Genomic DNA, 21,772 nt, shown 5'->3' on the forward strand with positions numbered 1-21,772 from the left:
AACGTAACTCCCCCCCTTTTTTAAACGCCGACAGTTATCCAAACCTTATAAATTGCTCGAAGGGATTAAGATTGGAAAGACAGTCAAATTAAAAGAAGGGATAAAGTGAGATATGTTTAATGTTAATTTTCAATTTTGAAAATTTTCTTATTTAATTGAAACTATTAATTATTATTTTATTGATAAATGTCAGAAAAAGAGGAGGAATGATAAATGCATTAGAAATTGAGAAAAAAGTAACGTTTTGGAAAGCGAGGGTAAACATTTATGCATGTTATTTTAATTAAACGTTACTATGTAAATGTTAAATTTCATGAGTTGTAATCAATGATTATATTTGAAAGAACATTTGATTTAAAATGATGATTAGGGAAAATATATTTTATTTAATTAGTTATATTTAAGTAAGTTATTTTAGAAAAAATGTCATTATATATACACTTTTAGTTGATATATGTGATTGTCAAAGGAAGTAAAGTGAACGAATACACTTTTAAAGAGGTTTTGGAAATGTGCGTAGTATGTTTCTAAGTTATAGTAATATTACTTTTGTAGCTATTCCGGATTTTAGCTTTTTACTTTTATGCTCTATATCAATGAAATAAATTTGCAACTCACCCTTCATATTGATGGACATGAGATATGAATGTTGTCATTTTTGCATTAATACTGACACAATGATTTTATTTTTCATAGAATTATATTAGTTTATTGCATTACTTTTAGATTATGTTAAGATGACATTTATTCGCTAGTAGACCAATAATAAATATTTATAAGAGATTAATACATGCTGTGAAGAATGATAATAATGCATATATGAATGCTTATATGTGTATGCCAAGAAGAGTTCATCCTCTTATTATATCAAAAGGAGACGCCAATATACCCGCGAGTGTATATATTGACTTATCACCTCAGATAATTTTTAAATTAGATCATTAAGCACCATGCAGACGGGAGAGTATTTACCAGGGAATAGTAGACACTTTCCACCTTAAACAATAATGGATATGTTTTGCTTTTCACCGTACTGACGAGATATGTATGAGCCAGGAGTGTATTATGTTATGTTTAGATGGTTCCTTTAAGACTGATGTGAAATTTGAGAGCATGAAGTATACTAAAATTAAAGATTAAATCTTCAAAAATAATACTAGAGATACTGCATATAGAATTATAGATTATTTCTATGAGCAAATATCATGAATAATTATTTAGATTATTTTATAATTTTTCTATATCATAATAAAAAAGACTAGCATACATTGTCTTTTTTTCTTGAGTTACTATAGTTTAAAACCGTAATTATTTCATTGAGTTATTTTAGATAGCTCATTATATCGTTATAATATTCTTTAGGTTTAAATTTTTAAATAAAAGATTACTAAAGGGGAGAATGTGTACAAAAGGCAAGGCCAATAAATGAAAATGTACTTATTATTGTCAATGAAAATATTTTAAGTGACTATTTTAATTTATATTTGAATTGTAAATTGTTAGTGATAGTAAATGAAAATAGAAAATTTTAATTTCACTGTTTGATTGTCCGTTTATGTCTTAGAAATTTTCTGAGTTGGGTCATGATAAAAGTGACTGTAGAGCTAATTTATATATTAATCATAATAATAAAAAGCCATTAAGATGATTGAATTAAGCTATAAATATTAAAAACTAAAATTTTAATAGTTTAATTTAGATTATTTTATTTTATTTTAGATTTATGGATAATCTTTAGGAAGAAATCATACATGATAATGCATGAGCTGATATGTCTCATGATATCACAATTGATATTAATGCTTTTTGGATATGATGAATGACTCAACTTATTAAGAATTCTCAGCCTCAAACCGGTAGCAGTGAGAGAACACAAATTGGCAAGTACTTGAGGCTCATTCAGAATGTGAGGCCACATTTTTTTTTAAAAGATGGATCTGTGAAAGCTAAAAATTAATTGATGAGGATAGAGAAGATTATAAATGATATGACATATTCACTAGAGGGGAGAGTTATTCTTGCTATATTTGCCTTTAAGGAAGTAGGGAGATAGTGGTAAGCATAGTCGCACGAGAAATTCAATGGCTGAAGTAGCCACTTAGTGCTGGGGGAGGAATTTGTGAAATTTTTATAGATTGGTTCGCACCATTATTAGCCAAGAGATATGTTCAAGATAAATTTTTTAGGTTGGTACAGAGAAATCGATTGATCATGCAACATCGAACTGAGTTTAGTAGGCTTTCGAGATATGCACCACAACCAATTCCAAATACAGATGAGAAATATTACATATTTTTGCTGGATTGAAAAATTTAATCAGACAGTCTCTAATATTACTTTGAATTGAAGACAATTCAGTGCTAGTGGAGAGGGATGGACGTGTAAAAATTGATTTTGCAATAGACTTAGAAGTGTAGGGACATACACAAGAAGAAGATTTTAGAGGAAGTGGTACCTACAATTTATTTGGAGGATCTAATGTGAAGATGGTAAAGTCATATGCTGATGGAGTTAATAGCTAGACTTATAACAACACTTCTAAACCTTGTGTTAAGTATGAGAAACTACGTCATGATGAATGCTTACTTGGTTCTAAAGTATGTTATTTCTCTTCAGATGAGGAATTGCCATATTTTTGCTCAAATATCCACATGAAATGCTTACTCAGAAAGGGATTTGACTCAGAATTTTTAGGAGGGATCTACTTTTAGAAGTAATCAACAAAAGATGACTGAAGCTAATATAATGACTTATAAGAAGCAATAACGACAAAACATTCAACTGAGAGTATATTCTTAAACTCATTAGGAACTTGAAGAATCTTTTGGTATTGATATAGATGTTAATAGTTTGATGAGTGATTTGATATATGGATGTCATATTGAGTATCCTTATGCAATTTTATTTTAGAAGTTAAGTATTGTGTTAGTTATGTTATCTTGTTTAGAATGTGATGTTATTTTAGTTATGTTATTATGTTTTAAATGTTTGTGGATTGTTTAGTTGAATTATCTTATCTCGGATGTTAGATTTATCATATCTATTTTTTTTTTTTATCAATTAACATGAATTATACTTCTTTGAAGACTTTTGGATAATTAATATTTCTTCTGCATAATGATTTGATTTTGTGAAGTTCACAAATTTTGAGGATGAAATTTTATAAGGATTAGAGTTTGTAATAACCGTAGAAAATAATTAATTAATCAATATGATTTTTTCCCTAATTGATTGTGTCGTTCCAATTTAAAAAATTCATGTCATATTTATTCGACAAAAAAATTATGTACGCTAACTGTCGACTACCTAAAAAAACATATAGTTTTTTGCATGTGAGATTTGGGACCCAACAATGATAGTGTTGTATAAAGATCGTAATTTATTAGAGTTAAATGAAAATATGACACTCAATAGGACACAATGGAGAAAGAATTGTTGTTGTTGTTATTGTTTATTCGAAAGGGTGTCTCAACAGTTTCATCTTTAGGAAATAATTAAGCTGGTCGTTCAAATCGAAGGAAAGGGGAAGTTAGCAAGAACAAGTAGTAAGGTAAAAAAGTGAAGATTGAGGATAAAGAAGGAAGAGATAGGAGGGAAAATTGTGCCCCGCATGTGCAACTTTGCCCGAGTGTGTTGAGGGCTTAAAGGCATTTGACAACATTGTGTGTGCATTATGTGCAGGAGGGTGAAAATATATGTATAAACTAGTCAAACAAAAATAAAATAAAAATAAAGATTTAATTCAAGTACATTAAAAATGAAAATAAAAAAGCACTTTTTATTAGAGGAGATATTCAACGTATGTTGGTGAGATATTTTGATAAACTTTCCAATGAAGTGTCTAAAGATAAGATCAACTTTGGTGATCTTAATATCTTTAATAATAGTAAAACTTTATATTTTTATCGTCGCATTAGTTAAAAGGAATTTGAGGAGACAATTGAAGTGTGAAAATATTTTGGATGAATAAAACATTTTTATCGCTAATAGAAAACTAAGGGTGAAAAGTTTGTAGAATTTAATGATATTCCAATTGAAGTGTGAAAATATTTTGGAGTTTTGAGAGTTTCTTGGCTTACTAAACTCTTTAATATTAAAAAAAAAAACTAAAAAGATGTCTGAGTAGTGTAGGAAGAGTATTTTGGTCCCTTTTTTAAGAGTAAGGGGATGCACAGGAGTGTGCAAATTATAAAGTAATTAAGTTAATGCGTCGTACATTAAAAGTTTGGGAGAGAGTAATTGAACATAGGTTAAAATATGATACAAAAATTTCTCATAATTAGTTTGGAATTATGCCGAGCAAGTCTATCTTGGAAACTATACATTTATTGTGAGGTTTAATGGTGAAGCACAACGATAGTAAGGAGGATCTACATATGATTTTTATTGATTTAGAAAAAAACTTATGATAAGGTTCTAAGAGGAGTTCTTTTGGAGAGTTCTAGAAAAGAAATATGTTGATTCAAGTCATTAAAGGTATGTATGCTAGAGCTGTTGTGTTCGAACAGGAGGATTGATTAAGTATTTTCCTATTTAAGTTGGATTACATTAAGGTTCAACTTTAAGCTTATATCTTTTCGTATTAGTTAGGGATGCTCTTACTGGACATTTACAAGAGGATGTATCTTGGTGTATGCTTTTGATATCCTTCTTGTGGATAATAATAGAGAAAGTTCAGGATAAAATTGAATTATGGAGGCCGACATTGGAATATAAAATCTTTCGTTTGAGTATATCTAAATTTGAATACATGAAATATAATTTTAGTTGTGGTAGATCTAGTGGCTGAGTTGTAACTATGGGGGATCAAATTATTAGAAGGTGTGAACATTTTAGATATCTCGGGTGTTTCGTTCAAAGTGATGGTGATATAAATAAGGATGTTATTAGTAGAATTCAGGTTGGTTGAAGTGGAGGAATGCATCGTGTCTGCTGTGTGATAGAAAAGTACTGCTCAAACTTAAAGGAAAATTTTATACGTTGCTGGTGAGACCTACAATGCTTTATGGCGCAGAATGTTGGCCTTTAAGAGAGAAGCATAAAACTAAGTTAAGTGTTATTTGGATGAGAATGCTTAGGTGGATGACTGGCTTGACACTTAGAGATAAATTTCCATATGAATGCATTCGTAAAAGGGTTGGAGTAGCATCAATGATGGACAAGATTATAGAGAGTCATCTTAGATGGTTTGGTCATATTAAACACCGATCTTCTGATGATCCAGTTAGGAGAGTAGCTGTTTTAGATTCTACTTATGCTAAAGAAGGCAGAGGCAGACCTAAAAAGACTTGGGCATATTATATAAAAAAAATAATAATTTATTAGAATTAAATGAAAATATGACACTCAATAGGACACAATGGAGAAAAAAAATTATTTAGCCGACCATACTTAGTGGGATAAAGACTTATTGTTGTTGTATTATTTTTTTTAGGGTTTGGGTAGTTATGTATTGCATAAACTTATTTAGTTATTTTATTATTTTCCTTCAACTGTATTTGTTGTTGAACTCTAGCTTATGAAATAAGATAAAATTTATTTTTTCTTACTCATTTCAGTTATTACTTGCATATATTCTTTTCTTTTGAGAATACAAAATAGGTTGACATCCTTTCATCACAACCTTGTTGTTGGGATATACGACCTTCTAGATATGGGGTGTGACAATTATAAAATTAGTCAAGTGTTAGAGGTCTTTAATCCATGTGTTCAAAGTTTTATTCTTAGGCTTGAATCAGCATAGTTCCTTTAAGCGATGAATGGGCTTACATAATTCGGGTCACAAATTTATCTATCACAACACATGATACCTATCCATTACAATACCTCTCCATCCCATAGCGTGCAACTTGCACTCGAGAGGAGCGATCCTCTTTTTTATATTTATACTTCAACTCTACTAATAACAGTTTTACTTTATATTTGGTTTTTTATCGGCTTGATTTTGTTTACTTTTGGTTGATACTTCGTTAAACATTAGTGGGTACACTTCCTCCTGTTGACAGGCATTAGGTATAAACTCTGCCATTTCCTACTTCTGTCAGATTTGATGCGATGGCTACACTGCCACAAACCAAATTGGATGGCGCAGCCCAAAGCATTGAAGCGTTGAAGACTTTAATTCAGGTTAGCGTGATGATGATGAAATTTTGTTCCATTAATGTGCCAAAAATTTTTAAGGGCAGCATATTGGCTGAATTAAATCATATGCAGAGCAGTGATGTATCCCAGTTTCTTTGAATTTGGGCACATATTTTTTTTGTGCATGATGTGTTTTATGATAGAAATGTTGAAATCAATTCTGTTTCAATCACTTACCAAGCTAGACTTTTGACACCATTGAAAAAAAAAAAATACAAAAAACTTGACTTTTGACGGTTACTGTTTCATGTATTATTTCTCCCAGAAAGATGAAGACAATTCTCAAAAATTGGCACAAGAGGTCAAGCATCATGAAGACAACCTAAACTATCTCAATGCTCAAGTGAATATCATTGATGAATCCATTCATCGTTTGCAAGGTTAAGTCAATGTTAGCTTGCATCATTTTCTTATGGTGAAATAGACAACTGATGTGTTATTTTATGTTTTTTGTATAGTATTATACACTCGAGGAAAATCATTTATTCCAGATGTAAATATCCATCAGAACTTACCTCATTTCCGACATAGATTTGGGTTATTGGCGGATTATCGACGGATTTTAATCTGTCATATTGTTTTTGGTTGGAAATGCATTCCGATGATTGAGATATCCATCATAAATATTTTTCATCAGGTTTGTGGTTGATAATCCATCCTAAAATTTAAACTGAGACAACTGATGCTAAAGCCACCGACAAGATCACATTCTCCATTGGTAATTTAGGATTAAAAAAAAAAGGCGGAAAATCATCTGATTTGTCAGGAAATGGATTGACTGAAACATTTGTTGATTTGAATGCCTTAGGAAAAAGCCAACTGAAGTGCTGTTGCTAAATCATATATCAACATTAGTGGTGGAAAATCCATCGGAAATCTATTGGTGAAGAAAAAAAATAAAAACCTTATGCAATAGTATTTCTACACCTGCAATAAAAAGACATAAAATACCACATCTCTACTGAGCACGTCTTACAATCATGTAGTACCAAGTAATCATAACCACAATAAAGATAACAACATCAAATATAAATGCAATCCAACACAATAAAAATGCACTCAAAGAAAGTAGAATGCATTTGTCTCAAAAAATACATTATTACATATAATTGTTCTATAAAAATAGAATAAAAACTATATAAAAAAAAGAAACAATCATCCACAATATGCTCATTTTGATCTCCCTCAACCGCTAGTTGTTTTTCCGGGTGGAGTGCGTTGCGTTGCATTTGCTCCATCCTGACTTTCATGTCAGCAAGTCAAGTTTTCTTTTGAACAGTCGCTCGAGCTTCAATGTCTTGAACAAGAGCCACAACACTTGTGCTGCTAGATCATTAACATATATAGAGCTCTCACTAGGGAATGAATTTCATTTATCGTACCCCAGAATCTGAGATCCAAAGCCATATATCCTTCCTTCTTCTTTCCTCTTACTGCTCTCCAGATGTCAAATTCTGAATGCTCAAACCAGCCACTTAAACTTCTAGCACTTGAACTTTGGCTATGAACATCCTTCGTCATCAGGTACTCATCTTACATGAACTTGTATTGTGATTAAAGACAAAGTATATTTGAATACGAATTATAATAATCTAAGAATAAATGTTCCATTTACGTAAGCTTTTTATGACCTGGTGTCGACCTACTATTGGCCCATCCGAGTCTGATATGTTTTACCATGTAACTCAACTGCAGTGATTCTCTTCCAAGTACTTGCTTATGCATTATATGTAAAAATTAGTAAACAATACTTGTAAATTTTATTGTTACACATTAAGTACACCTTATCAATCTTCTCCGATGCTCATTATGTGGAATCAAGCCTTACTGTGTAGAGAGCTACCCATGCCCTCCTGTCCGATGTCTGGTTTTACTTGGCTTATTTTCTCTTAAGAACATCAGGAGAGGTCTAGACTCAACACAACTTAGCGTACCTCCTCTCCAATGTTGAGGAGTCTCTTTCCCAACTTGCGTATGTCTGTATGTGAAAAATGCTTGATTCTTGTGTCTCACGCACAAATATTGAAATTTTTTTCGTTAAACGTATATAGGAAGCTGAGATGCCACATGCACGAAATACTCGACACTATTTAAAAACTCATCAATTAATTAATTTTGTACTTGGATGCAATCTATTATATATCCATGATCTTTCATTATAGATACCTATAAATGACCTATAGATTTGAAAACAAAATTCTGGAAATGGTTACCAGTAATATTAAGAAGTATTGAAATAGGAATAACTTAAGATGAACAAGAAATCATTTAACTAAGTCAATGTTAAGATTATGCAATTAATATATTGTATTAAGCTAGCTAACATGGAGTGACTTACAATTCCATATGTACGTGGGATAATCTATATATCTTTGCGGAATCAGTTACCATTATACATGTTACAATTACATAATTCGAGTATACTTTATTTGGAGATTTATTATAAGATTGATCTTACTATTCTAACTGAGATGTCATGCGACATGCCTGGATATCTATACGTAAAAACAATTCTAAGATCCTGTTTGAACGAACATCAAGTCGAAATTGAGTCTTAGGAGGCTAGTTGATTGGTTACTTCTTGCCCATGCCCTCAATTAATCGAATTAACCTTAATTGACACTGAAGAAATATTTTTTCTAGTTATTTATGTTGACCTAAATTTGAGCCGTGTGTAAAATGAAATATTTAGCCTGAACTTTTTGACTTTTTATAAGCTCGTTTTCAAATAATGGTGTTGTAAAGCTGCAAACATTGTTAAAGTCTCTCATTAATTAATTAATCTAATCCCAACTATATGTAACAACAATTACCGCAAAACCTAAATCAATTTAAAATAAATTCTAACCCGGATTAACAAATCTAAACAAACAATTAGAAGATCTAACCCACAAATGAAAATATAATGTAAAATCAACAAAATTTAGTCAAATATTTAACAAATTTGGGATTAGTTTCAGCATTTAAAAAAAAAATTAAATTGACGAAACCTAGGATTTAATGGATGAAATCTCAAATAAATTTTTCTAAAAGGTAAAAAAAGAGTTACTTTTGATAACACGATGAAAATGAAGAGATTGAAGCTTGAGATGGAAGAGACATGAGGGTTTACGGTGCAACAAATAAAATAACCTGCAGTTTAGTCCATTGGAAAAATTTTTGATTTAATTTCAGTCCAATTTTGCTATAGTGATACTTAAGAATCTTGAACAAGAAACTTTTCTGGTTATTCGCTTTTAGTTTTATGATAATTTTCATGTAATAACCTTGATGATTTGTTCATCTTTATTAAGCAAAATAGTATTTGTCCCCTCATGCTGTTCTTGATCTGAGAGCATGCGTTCTAATAGCTTCAGAAAATATACTTGATTTTGAACTCAGAATGACATTTTAGGTGAACTTAGAGAGTGCTGTTCATCAAGCACGGGCAAAGGGGATAACAGTGTTTCTGTTGTAAACACCGGAAAACAGTTGAATGATCAAGTAATACAGCTGTATGAAACAGCAGCTGGTGTAATGTGCGAGATGAAAGATCGGCATGGTTCAATGTTATCTACATTAAAATGCACCAAAGATGTTCTTGGAATTGTTGCTTCACTTGGAAAAGTAGCCGATGAGAACCTCAGCAGGCTAGTTTCTTCCTTCAAATTCGTTTTACATTTTGCTGTTGTTTCATCGGTTTAGTTTCTTTTCCTATTTCTAGCTAGGAAGATTTACGGGGATGCCACTCAATTTCATTGTATTTACATATCTAACACCTAAACTTCAATTTTTAGATTTATGCCACCTTATTTGTATGAAAAGTTATATTTTACTTTTAAAAAGTTATAATAGTGATATTGTTTATGTACTATAAAAAATTAGGGTGGTAGAAATCTACGCAAAATTTAGGTGTTAGATATATAAATACATATGAATTGGGTGGTACGTATATAAATGCATTTGCATATTTTATATGAAGTTTGTTTTCCACTAGCATAAATTCCTATTCTAAATCTTCTTCTCTAGTTGAGTACAATCACATTACTAGATGATGGTGCTGCATATTAATTAGGGTCTGTTTGCTGCGCAGTAGTCAGCTGTTGCACAAAAACTGCTACGAAGAAGCTGGTTGTCTGTTTGTTTTTTATAATTTTGAAACAGCTGTGTTGTAGCTATTTCTGATCTAATGATCTTTCCGCCCCTATACTATAGTGCTATTTATAACATAACTAATTCTACTAGAACATTCTATATTTGAAAGCAAATATCTGGTTTGAATATTACAAAATAAAAGCACACATCACAAAACAGTGAGTAACACAAATAAAGTTAAAAAAAAAGACTATTAAAATAATAATTAATAATATGATAATGTTGTTTTTAAAACGCATTTGGTTTGTGTCATGAGATAAGTCATCGTTCAAGGAAGCTCTCCATGCCCGATCACTCTTGGTGGTGGAATCTTTCAACTCATCCGCCCACTTAAAGAAGTCACAACTCTTCATTCTTTTCCTCGGACACCTGTAAAACTCTCTCTCGTAGTTATGTGGTTGTCGCGAAGTAAACATGGAACATTATAGTCCATAGTAGCAGTACAATACTCTGGAGGTATCGAAAGTCATCGTGCACATCTCTTCTGAAGGTTTAAAACTTCACAACACAAAAGCTTAAATGCAACATTAATGAAAATGAATAATCAAGTAATTAATTCAAGTTTGATGAAACCGTTAGGTTTCAGAGAATGTAGTATAAACCAACGAATCTGTTATTACAAGAAAATAATAGACCTTGAAAAGGATTCTTGATTGCCTTGAAATCACGTAATATCGAGCTCGTATGTATCACATATGCATATCAACAAAAAAAGCCACAGAAGTATCTCAAAAGCCATAGGACTGAAAAAATAGAGGAACTTGGTTGCCTTAATTTGGATTTCACGTGTCAAGAACCAATAGTAACATATATGCCATCCAGGAGAATCCTTGAGGTCAAATATCTCATCATAGCCTCCAAAATCAAAAAATAAAACATGCAATACTTAAATTACATACTAGATCCACTATTACCTCATCGACTATCCAAGTGGAAAAAATACATGTATAAGAATTGAAAATACACATCATTTGTATAAAACATCGATACAACAAAGAATAAAAATTTTAACAACACATTGCAAATAAAGTAACAACAAAAAAAGCATAGAATCCCTCCATTTAGTCTCCAATTACGTCATCTGTAATTCACTTCCTCAACTTTATCATCTCTCTTGCACCTTCCCCATCCTGGGTGCAAGTCTTAGGCATATCACTTTCAGCTTGTGATAAAGATTGTCTTATTCGATATTCATATACTTCAACAGGGACATATGAATGATCTTCATCAACACTGTTGATGTCAATGTCGTTGCATGAAGGATGTCGACGAATATAATTGTGAAGAGTCATTGTGGAGACCACAATTTACACTTATTTAGGAAACGAATATGTCGATATATCCAACAGTACGATCCATTTCTTCTTCCAGACTTCAAATGTCCTTTCAGTTACATCGCGTAAGGATAAATATCTCTTGTTGAACATCTTTTTCTTGCCCCTATTGTCCTTGCTAGCTCTCTCAAAATCAAGAATGAGATATTTTCTATCAGTAAAGAGTTTGAGATACCCTTTTTGTAATATCCAACGCCAACCAAATAATATTTTCCTGAAATAATATTACTTATCAGTATTGCATGAGATATTAGTATTTCATTTGTTAATATTCAAGCTAACCTGGAGGTTGCTGTGGAAAGTTATTCTTTTGACTTCGCATAACAAAATTGAAAATACGACTGTCGTGTGCACTGTTTTTCCATCTAGTTATTACAAATGCGAAACATATATTAAAATAACATAAAGCCATTACATTTTATATTTGCGAACCTCATCATCTAATGTATGTAATCTTTTAATTGTTGGGCAGACACGAGTCCACGTGTGTTTCTTCAATCGCTCCAATACAATCTTAAACTAGTTATCAAATATATTAGAGATATCATGTTCAAGCAAATTTAGAGAAAGATGATTACAAGAAACTACCTTAAAATATGACTTATAATGCTGGTCTTATGAAATCTGTATGGGTGTACTTTGGAATGTGGGGTCTTCAGGTATTATAATTTTTGATAATAAGCTACAGAGTATTTAGTCTTACTGGAAAATATTTGTTGATTTTTTCAGATGAGTGTTGGAATCGCTCTATGACACATCTCATGGACTCATTTTGTGATAAAATATCGAAGGTTATGACTAACAGTTCCCTTTAAGTCATCCTGGATGAAAAATGAAATCTATGATTTATATGCGATTTTTCTAATAGATCAATAAAAAAAGAATTTTTCATACAAAATATGTTAAACCTTGTGGGGCGGTCCACAAGAAACTCACCAACATATTTGTCGTCTATTTTCGTAGATGTCATATAAGGAGATCGAATAACGTATGAGTTGCAATTTTTGTACATCAAATATAATGCAACTGCAATTTATCTTGCACATTTCTCTATCTTTGATATTCATTTTTTATTCAACTAGCACTTAAAAAAGGTCTGAATTAGAAAAAAATGTATTGAACATTAAAAAACAACATATAAATGACACTCTACTGCAAGAATTTCATTAAAAATGTCCAAAAAAAAGGATGAAAACAAAATCCAAACATGCCAAAAATTATAGATAATGTTCATGCTTAAAATCCCACATAAAGATGTCCATGAAATAATATGAATTTCATGCATCTTGATTGTCGTTGTAATAACATAAGTAATTAATCCTACTGTCAGGTTTCATCGACATAAAAAACTCTCTTGGTTAGGTCTTCTAACAACTTCATGGAGAACAAGTAAAATGACATGTCCTAATTATTTTTTGGATTATCTTCTGGAATTCACATAACCTGTTGATAGAAGTACCATGTGATCCGCTAGGCTCATTGGTGCATGAATCCACTAATTGAGAGATCTGACTTTTAATGACAGCAACAACATCTTTTTCCCTTTTTTCTGCTCTTGGAGGTTTGGATCGATTGGTAGATTCTACTTCACTTAGATTGAGGTAGGACCCCTCATTGGACCCAGTGAATTGCTCTGGTTCTAAATGCTCAGATTTGCCACTGTGTCGTCTCTTGCTTTGTGCCCATGCTTGATCACCAGTGGCCACCACTCCACTGAACATACGATCCAACTTATCTTCAAGCTTAGGGTCAATGCCACCAAACTTGAATTTTTATGCAGCTGACATGACCTACAAATCAATCAATAAAATTTAAATTGATCAACGAGAACCTTAAAAATTTTGAATGAGTTCACGTTTCAAACATTCTCATATCCAATATCTCAAACCACAATTCTTCAGAAGCATTGATGATTCATTTTATAGGATCTCAACCCAAGTCTGTGGATCCTCGCTTTAGCTATTTCCATATTCTCAAGTCATTTTTTAATTGATTTCATTTGTTTTAAAATTGCATTCTATATTCTCTTCATGTGATTTTCTTAACCAGTTTTATTATATTCTGCAAACCTTGTTAAAATAGGTGGATGGCCTATTTCCAATTCAACTTCTTAACACAGAGCTCACAGAATGCTAATATTATTTATTTCAAGTAGCAGATGAACCGATTTCTTTTGTCTTGCCCATTACGACAACTTGCATGTGAAGAACTAAACAACATAAATTTATGGGAGATACAAAAAAAAAAAAGAAACAAAAACATCTGCAACATCATCACCGCATCACAACCACCACACCACCACCTTCACACCACCTCCAAACACCACACCAACACCTTCACACCACCTCCAAACACCACACCAACACCTCCACTGCACACCCCACCACCTCCACACCACATCCACACACCACACCACACCACCACCTCCACACCACATCCACACACCACACCACCATCTCACCTCCACACCACCTCCACACCACCATCGCCTCCTCACCAATCGCTAAATCCTTCATTGTGGGAAACCACCACAATATCTCAGACCGAATATTGAGCAACAATCAATATCACAGTACAACCTCCCAAATCCATCAATCGAATAGAGCACAAAGAATCCAGACAATCAAACCGAATATAGCATAGAGAGTCCAATAAAATCACAAAATTCAAAATCAAGCTCAACCACCCAAATCCATCATCCGCATAGAGCACAGAGAATCCTAATCCATCAGCTGGATATTACACAGAGAACCCAAACCATCAGTTGGATTTAACACGAAGAGCCCAAACCATCATCCGAATAAAGCACATAGAACCTAAGGGATTCTCAAAATTCAACATCACAATACAACCACCGAAAACCATCAACCAATTAGAGCACATAGAACCCTAAACCGTCAATCAAATATAACACAAAGAACAAAAATTAATCACAAAATCAAAATGCCCGAATATATAATGGTAGATAATACCCTGGGGCGACAGAAAGAACAAAGGGAAGAGGGAGAGGAGAAGAAAGGTAAGCTCACCACATCAACCACCGGAACTAATCTTAACCACCATAGCCACGGATCTGAGAGGTTCGAGAGAGGCGATGTTGCCTTTAGGGCAAGAATCGCGAGAGAAGGGAGAGTGGCTCATGAGGGTGAAGAGCGGGACACGGGAGCGAAGAGGGGTAGGGTTGTAAAAGATTCATGAAGAAACGTGGGCCGCGAGGTCGAACCCGCGGTCCATGTTTAACATGGCTTTTCCAAAAACGCAGCCTCATCGCAACTATCAAGCAACTTCTATGGCGTTTTTTCACTGTGCAGCTGCAATAAATCCACGCCAAACAACCCCTTAGTTCTCGTGAGACTGAAGAAAATGTTTAAGATTAAAAACTATATTTTTTTAATGCATCATTACCATAATCAGCTAGGCTTGATGAACTTGATATAATCCCCTGTAAGCAAAAAATGTTAAAAATAAATCTCAAATGCGAAGCTTCGAGAGTCTGATGGAAATTGTCTAGACTATTTTCAAAGTCGTTCAAATGATGTTCATTTGGAAAACAGACAGTTCTGATGCTTCTGAGAAGTCAAAATATGTCTAGGATAGACACCCATATCATATGAATCCTTATATGAATTTAAAATGCTAAATTGACCAAGGCAAATGTGGCAATATGAAATTCAAGACGTGAACGACAAATTTTGAGATAAAATATATGAATGATATTAATAAATAAAAGACGAGGGAAAAATTAAATTAAATTATTATTATATGATTATATATATAGATATTGATATTTTTTTAAAATTATATATATCCAAATTAAATTAAAAAATAGTATTAATGTATCTGCTAAGTTAAATTAGGTTATAATTAAAATTAATTTGTATATATACAAATAAATAAATCTAAGTTAAATTTAACTAAATAGAAACTACTTGACTGCCACCATCGATAATTATTTCCCAAAATCGCACGCTTCTCTATTATTTATGTGCTTGTATTGCTCCAGAAAATGAAACCCTCTATTCCTTCCACGTTTGATACCATCCTAGGCTTCTCTCTCCAGATCGAATCCCTCTGCCCACAATAACCCATTCATGTGGTCCTTGATGTTCACCGCGTCTCTCTCACTCTCGATCTCCTCTATATTACCTTCACCAAGGTCAATCGAGGAATCGAACCCTGATCTTGTCTCCACTGCACAATCCCTGGCTAATTTGGGGAGATGTGATTAAACTCCAGAAAAAGATTCGAGAGATATGAAACACAACTATTAGCAAAAGCGCACAAAACAAAATAATTACAGAAAACACAAAATTTAGCTAGTAAAAACCCGAAAACAGAAAAAACCTTCGGAGCCACTCCACTCTAAGAGTTCCACTATGAAAAAAAATTGAGGAGAATTATGTAAATTACACATTCAAACCTCTACACACTTAAGAACACTTCAGGATGTCCACCTCTCTTTTCCACAAGAGAAATCAAAATCTCGATACGCTCTAATTAGCTAAACCGAAACTTTAAACAGACAACTGCTCAAATTCAGTTGATAGGTTTAAGCACCACGATAGTGGTGCTGCGGTACTCTAAAGGGGTGTTGGGGCATTATACATAGAAAAAAGTTTTGTAGAGGCAAGAAACTCACCGAAAAGCTTGATTCGATGAAATTGAGGGCTTTGAGTGAACAATAAATTAATACATTAAGGCTCCATATAATAAAGCAGGTCGCGCTCTACCTGTAGCTCTCCCTGTCATGCAATTGGTCCAACCAACCAATGTTTTGGTGACTCCTCCAAGCCATAAACCCATGCTTCCTCCCATCTTCTATCCCATCCATTGCACGATCCAACCATCCTGAAATATCCACTTTGCTGCTTCTCCCAACTACCTACTTGATCACCTTCGATCGATCTCGAAAGCCGCTGATAACCCTCAATAGCAAGCCACAATCCATGGCACTTTTTTCTTTCTATATAATAATAATAATAATAATAATAATAATAATAATAATAAATAAGCAACAAAATTTATTGAGAAAAAGGTTTATTATGTATTTTGCCTTGCAAGGTCGTTTTGGCATTGTTAATACAACCTCATACAAAATTTTAAAATGCAGGAAAAGTTTAAGTATCAATTCGGGTTGGTTAAACTAGACGGGAAAATTTGTCAAATATATATCCTTTTGTTCCAACTTAGGAGAAAAAATTTGTATTCATATTTAGCTCTTGTAGGTACATTGAAGACCTTTGGGCATTTGCGGTGTCGTATGACACCAATCATGCACATTTTTTTTAATTGATGGGATTATAGTTTTTCCGGTGAGGGAGACGTCGAGAGACTGCCAAAATTTTAATTTTTAGTGCTTGTTGACTTGTAAAGATCACGATGAAATTGATAAAATGAATGTTAATGTGACTAAATGAACAAACAAAATTTAAATTAAATAATAAACTAGTGAAATAAATATTTAAAATATTATGTGAAAAATATTTACAAAATTGAATACAAATAAAGCTTGTGATTTATAAAGGAATTTGATTGCTTATAATGATCATAAACAAGACAATACAATAAAGACTTACTCTTTATACCTAACTTCAAGTTTTTTTGAAGAAATCCTTTAACGAATTTTTGAGTTCTCTATAATATTCATTAAAAGAATTAGAGGCAATTAGAATTTTGACAAGTAGATTTAGAAAATGTACAATAGCTCAGTGATGAGAGCGAATTAACTCTTATTAACAGTCAAGGTACAATAAATTATAGGCTATTGCAAATAGATGTCAATTTTGAATGTATAATAACAATCTAAGATGCCAAAATAGTCATGTAGTAGGCAATCTTACTGTGCAATTGGATAAAAGGCGATATAAAGCTCAAAATAAAATATTGCATGGGACAGGATAATTACTTTAATAATCACATTTGCATAATTTTTAAATCTTACACATGCTTATTGAAGGAGTTTTAAATTCAAATTTATGTATTGAAAGTCATGCATGTTGAATGAAAAAGCGTGCAAAAATCTTTAAAATGTTTAAATATATAAAATTTAAAATTGTCATAGGTTTGGATTTATCACACTAGATGCCTAAATTTAACTACTGAAAATACTACATGGACTACTGTGAAATTATTTTAAAATGCCTCCCTTTAAAATGCGTGCGCATAATTAATTCACTTTCATGTGCTTTGATCAAACACACTAGACATCTAAGAAAATTGTTTGAGAATGTTATGTTGTTTGAAACAAAATTCTCATGCAATTTTTTTTTTTTAAAGTCTACGAGTATTTTAAAAGTATTAATTGCCTATGTTAAAGATCAAACTAAAAAAAATCAAATTCTGTACATTCTCAAATGGGTTGTCTTGCTTATAGAGAGACTTTAAGTCCTATCTATTCAGTCCAATCATCATTCCTAAAATAATTGGAGTTCAGACACTAATACTTTCAATGATATTAAAATGATAAATTTAAAAAAATAAAAAAATTGAAATATTTTAAAAGTCCAATTTTTGAGAAGGCTACAATGATTAAATATCTTTATGGGAGGGATTAATTTTTAAATCAAGCATACATCAAGATTTTTAACAACATACCAAAACCTTAAAATTATTCACCAAAAGGTTAAAATCATTTGTATTTATTATTCATAACAGTTAGTCGAGAGTGAGAAATTTATAATTAACATTAGTTCAGAAAAAATGAATGTTGCTTCCAGTATATCATTATATTTACACTAATCTATGTCAGTAAAACGTGCCAGAGTCTTTTGTTCACTTGATTTACGTAACAACTCAACAGAAATATGATAAGACCAGACCCTTCTGCTTGGGTGACTTGTCGCTAAAATGACAACGTTAAATTATAGTTATTGATGTAATTCATATGTTCCTCAACAACTTCATACTTTGGATCATGAGAATACAATTAATTGATTGACACAGTTATCTGTCTACTAATGTTAACTTAGATTTATTCCCTTAGAAAACATTCACTTTAGGTCTACATTGGACAAATATCATTTGGTTGGTTGTTTTGACTACATTCTCTGACTAAGTATACCATGGAATGCCACAAATCGAGATTGCAAAATCATGGGATCTTGCTCTTGCTTATCACGATCACATGCTCTTAATCTCACAGTGATAAATTTGTGCAATCTAAAATCTTTAGTATGCAGTGTAGACCGACTAGCCTCAATTGAAAGTTCTCTTTAATTATCCGGAGGGAGAATTAACCATGGGGCCTTGCTTCTGTGAAAAATCTCAAACTCTAGATCTTAAAGTTCTTCATGTGGGCGATATATCTGACTAATGTTTTATCTACAACTAATCTACCTTCTAAAAATTTGACTATGAATGATACAAAAACTTCTACCTTTTTGAGGTAGGATGGGGCACAAATTTTTTAGTCCACATGGCTTTATCAATTCCTTCTTTCGCCTATGACTTGATGAGTATGCCATATGAGAGAGCGACATTTGATTCATCATACTTTCTTTTATATTTGCAGTTTCTAACAGTTGGAATTTTAAGAAGATTTTTTATGTTCCCTGACTTTCACAAATTCTTTTTTCCTTCTCTTATCATTGGGTGTTATCGATGATTTTTGATTTTCTTAATGTTGGAGCGATCCCACCTCTATTTTATCTTGTAATTATTTTTTATGAATTTGAAGAGGAATAATTATTTCTACTCTCCCAAAACCTACATGGTATCATAACAAGCTATCATCTTCAATATTGTGGTTGAATCTCGTTGACCTGATGGTTCACAAGTTTCGCTCTTGTGAGACCCTTCGCTTCGGTTTGTTCCTATCTAATACCAGTAAGTAATGTCATGAACGGGTTGGGCGTCCTTCCTTTGCCAAAATTTGATTTGAGTTTCCAGATCCAATCACGTTACGATCGTCGTTCGCTGTTGCCATTTTCGAATGCAGAACCTCCTTGCACTTTAAGGTCGCATCAATCTTCGCGGTAGAAAGCCGAAGTAGAAGGAGCATTAGTGTCGTCAACCATTGGAGTCTCCCTTCTAGGCCATACTCGAGCACTCCTTAAGATTCTGAGGATGTTGTACTATTAAACAATGATGTCCGGAGTCCAAAGAAATCCTAACACATCGACCTGTTCTACCAATTCTGAAATCACATCGCCTCACCTTACAGATCCTCTCATAGTTGTATTAGCTGAGTATTATCCATAGAACTCACTACTTTATCTCACAATTATATGCCTTAATTCTGAAATCACATCGCCATACCCGAGCACTCCTTAAGATTCTGAGGATGTTGCACCACTCATTCTGGGCCTCTCCCATTACATGCATCGTTGAAATATGCATTCCTTGTATAGAAGTCGAAGACTTAAATCTCAATCGGAGGAGAAACCACTCATAGCGTTGGGGTGCCACCCTTGATTGCCACTGTTTCACGTGCTCTGCTTGGAGTCATTCTTCTGAGTGCTAGTATCGCCCGACCCAAGTGTCGAGTTTCCAAATGCTCTTGTTTTTTAACTTGGAAACACCCATCTTGCGAAGCTACTGCACCCATTTAAGGCAAGATGAGAAGTCCAACTTCATAAACCATTACATGCTTTCGATAACCCTTAATTTCGCTTTGAGGATAATTTTTCTAATGATAATGAGGTAAAAGATGGTTAATTGCTTGTATGGAATGAATGTTGAATAATGAAGATCATCTTAGAACTGATATTCAACCTTACGAGGTGACTTTGGGAGTAGAGTTGCTATGGATTCAAGAAAGTTGAGATCTCCCACTGATTGGTGGATGCGATTTGATGGGAAAATTCCTGAGTTAAACGAATTTTGGGATTCAATTCATCGGGTTGTGAAAGAAATTGAAGCACTTTTGAATTGATAATAATCTTTTATTTCGTAAAAGTTAAAATTATTATTATTTGTTATTATCACCCCTTAAAAATAATATTTTTTTTCTTAAATTCATACTAAGAAGAGGAACATGTAGCACAAGAGGTTGAATGCTCTCTAATATGTAAGATACAATACTAGATTTAGGGAGAGAAGTATAAGAAGAAAAAATTTCGATCAATTTTCATAAATGGCATAGACTATGATGATGAGAGGAATGTTGAGAAAAAATATCCAGTGCTTCCACAAGAACCTTCTTGTACGGATGAAGAAGAAAAAGTCTTTGACGTTGATGTAGTCAGAAATGTCTCAACGACAAATGGAAATGAAGAATCGCAAAATATTACATAAGAAATAAAAGACATTTTTTTAACATATTCTCATATGGAAAGGAAGATGAATGAAAGAGCAAGTTTTATATTTACATTTAATTATTTTTTACATAAATATGCATTCTTAATTTCTTATAGAAAAAAGATCCTAAATATTTACGAATGTCATTTTGTTTATGTTTGTAATTTGAGCAACAATGATAAGGAGAAACAAATTATGAATGTACATGAGATTGATCAAGATGATGACTTCAATGAAGTGGACAATGAATGCAGAGAATTGAATGACCTAGTGGTGATTTGGACACAACTATTGGTGAAGAAGAAGAAGATTTTGATGATGAATTTGAAGAATGAATATTCTTAAAGGATTGAGATCAAATGATCATAAATTTAATTATTGGCTCAAACATGTTTACTCATTTTATATGTTTCTACTTTTTTTGGTGAATTTTTGTTGGTATCTTGAAGACTCTAATCCTAGAAAACTTGTTTTGTTTGTCTTTAATTTTTTTATTATGATATATATATATATATATACATACTAAGAGTCTTACGCTCAACTCTTTGGGGCTTATGCTCAACGCCTTGAGACTTACGCTCAATGTCTTGGGGCTTATGCCTCGTCCATAATAGCTAAAAAACCCTGCTAAATGCCCACACATTTCAAAACATTGATCACAACAACATTTTATCCAGCTGCATCAACATAAATTATAGCATAAAAAAAATATAAAAAATGTAAAGTAAAATAAATCAAAATAAAACAATAAAATTAACCAAAAATTTAAGAGTAAAAGTTCAAAGTAATGCTGAAAAAAAAAATAAAAGAATAAAAGGTAACTTCTACTTGTCTTCATCCTCCTCTTCTACGGATGTTATCGGCCGCTTGCCTTAATGATCTACTAAACTCTCTGTCATGCGCGTTATAGAATCCCGAACCCTATG

The 21,772-nt window shown here is 32.5% G+C and overlaps 1 protein-coding gene across 2 annotated transcripts in view; it reads left to right on the plus strand.

Annotated features, from left to right (window-relative positions):
- Positions 1-21,772, plus strand: part of LOC110025507 (protein DEFECTIVE IN MERISTEM SILENCING 3-like) — a 61,750-nt gene that overhangs the window by 3,042 nt on the left and 36,936 nt on the right. Inside the window, exons 2-4 of one of the 2 annotated variants that reach the window (XM_020726036.1) lie at positions 6,045-6,126; positions 6,407-6,521; positions 9,536-9,770. In XM_020726036.1, the coding sequence (XP_020581695.1) occupies positions 6,055-6,126; positions 6,407-6,521; positions 9,536-9,770 (422 nt within the window). In that variant the 5' untranslated portion in view covers positions 6,045-6,054. Of the gene's footprint in view, positions 1-6,005; positions 6,127-6,406; positions 6,522-9,535; positions 9,771-21,772 lie in introns of both variants that reach the window. The other variant, XM_020726035.1, reaches the window with a different exon arrangement.

Source organism: Phalaenopsis equestris, unplaced genomic scaffold, assembly GCF_001263595.1.
Source record: "Phalaenopsis equestris unplaced genomic scaffold, ASM126359v1 Scaffold000301, whole genome shotgun sequence".
Taxonomy (NCBI): Eukaryota; Viridiplantae; Streptophyta; class Magnoliopsida; order Asparagales; family Orchidaceae; genus Phalaenopsis; species Phalaenopsis equestris.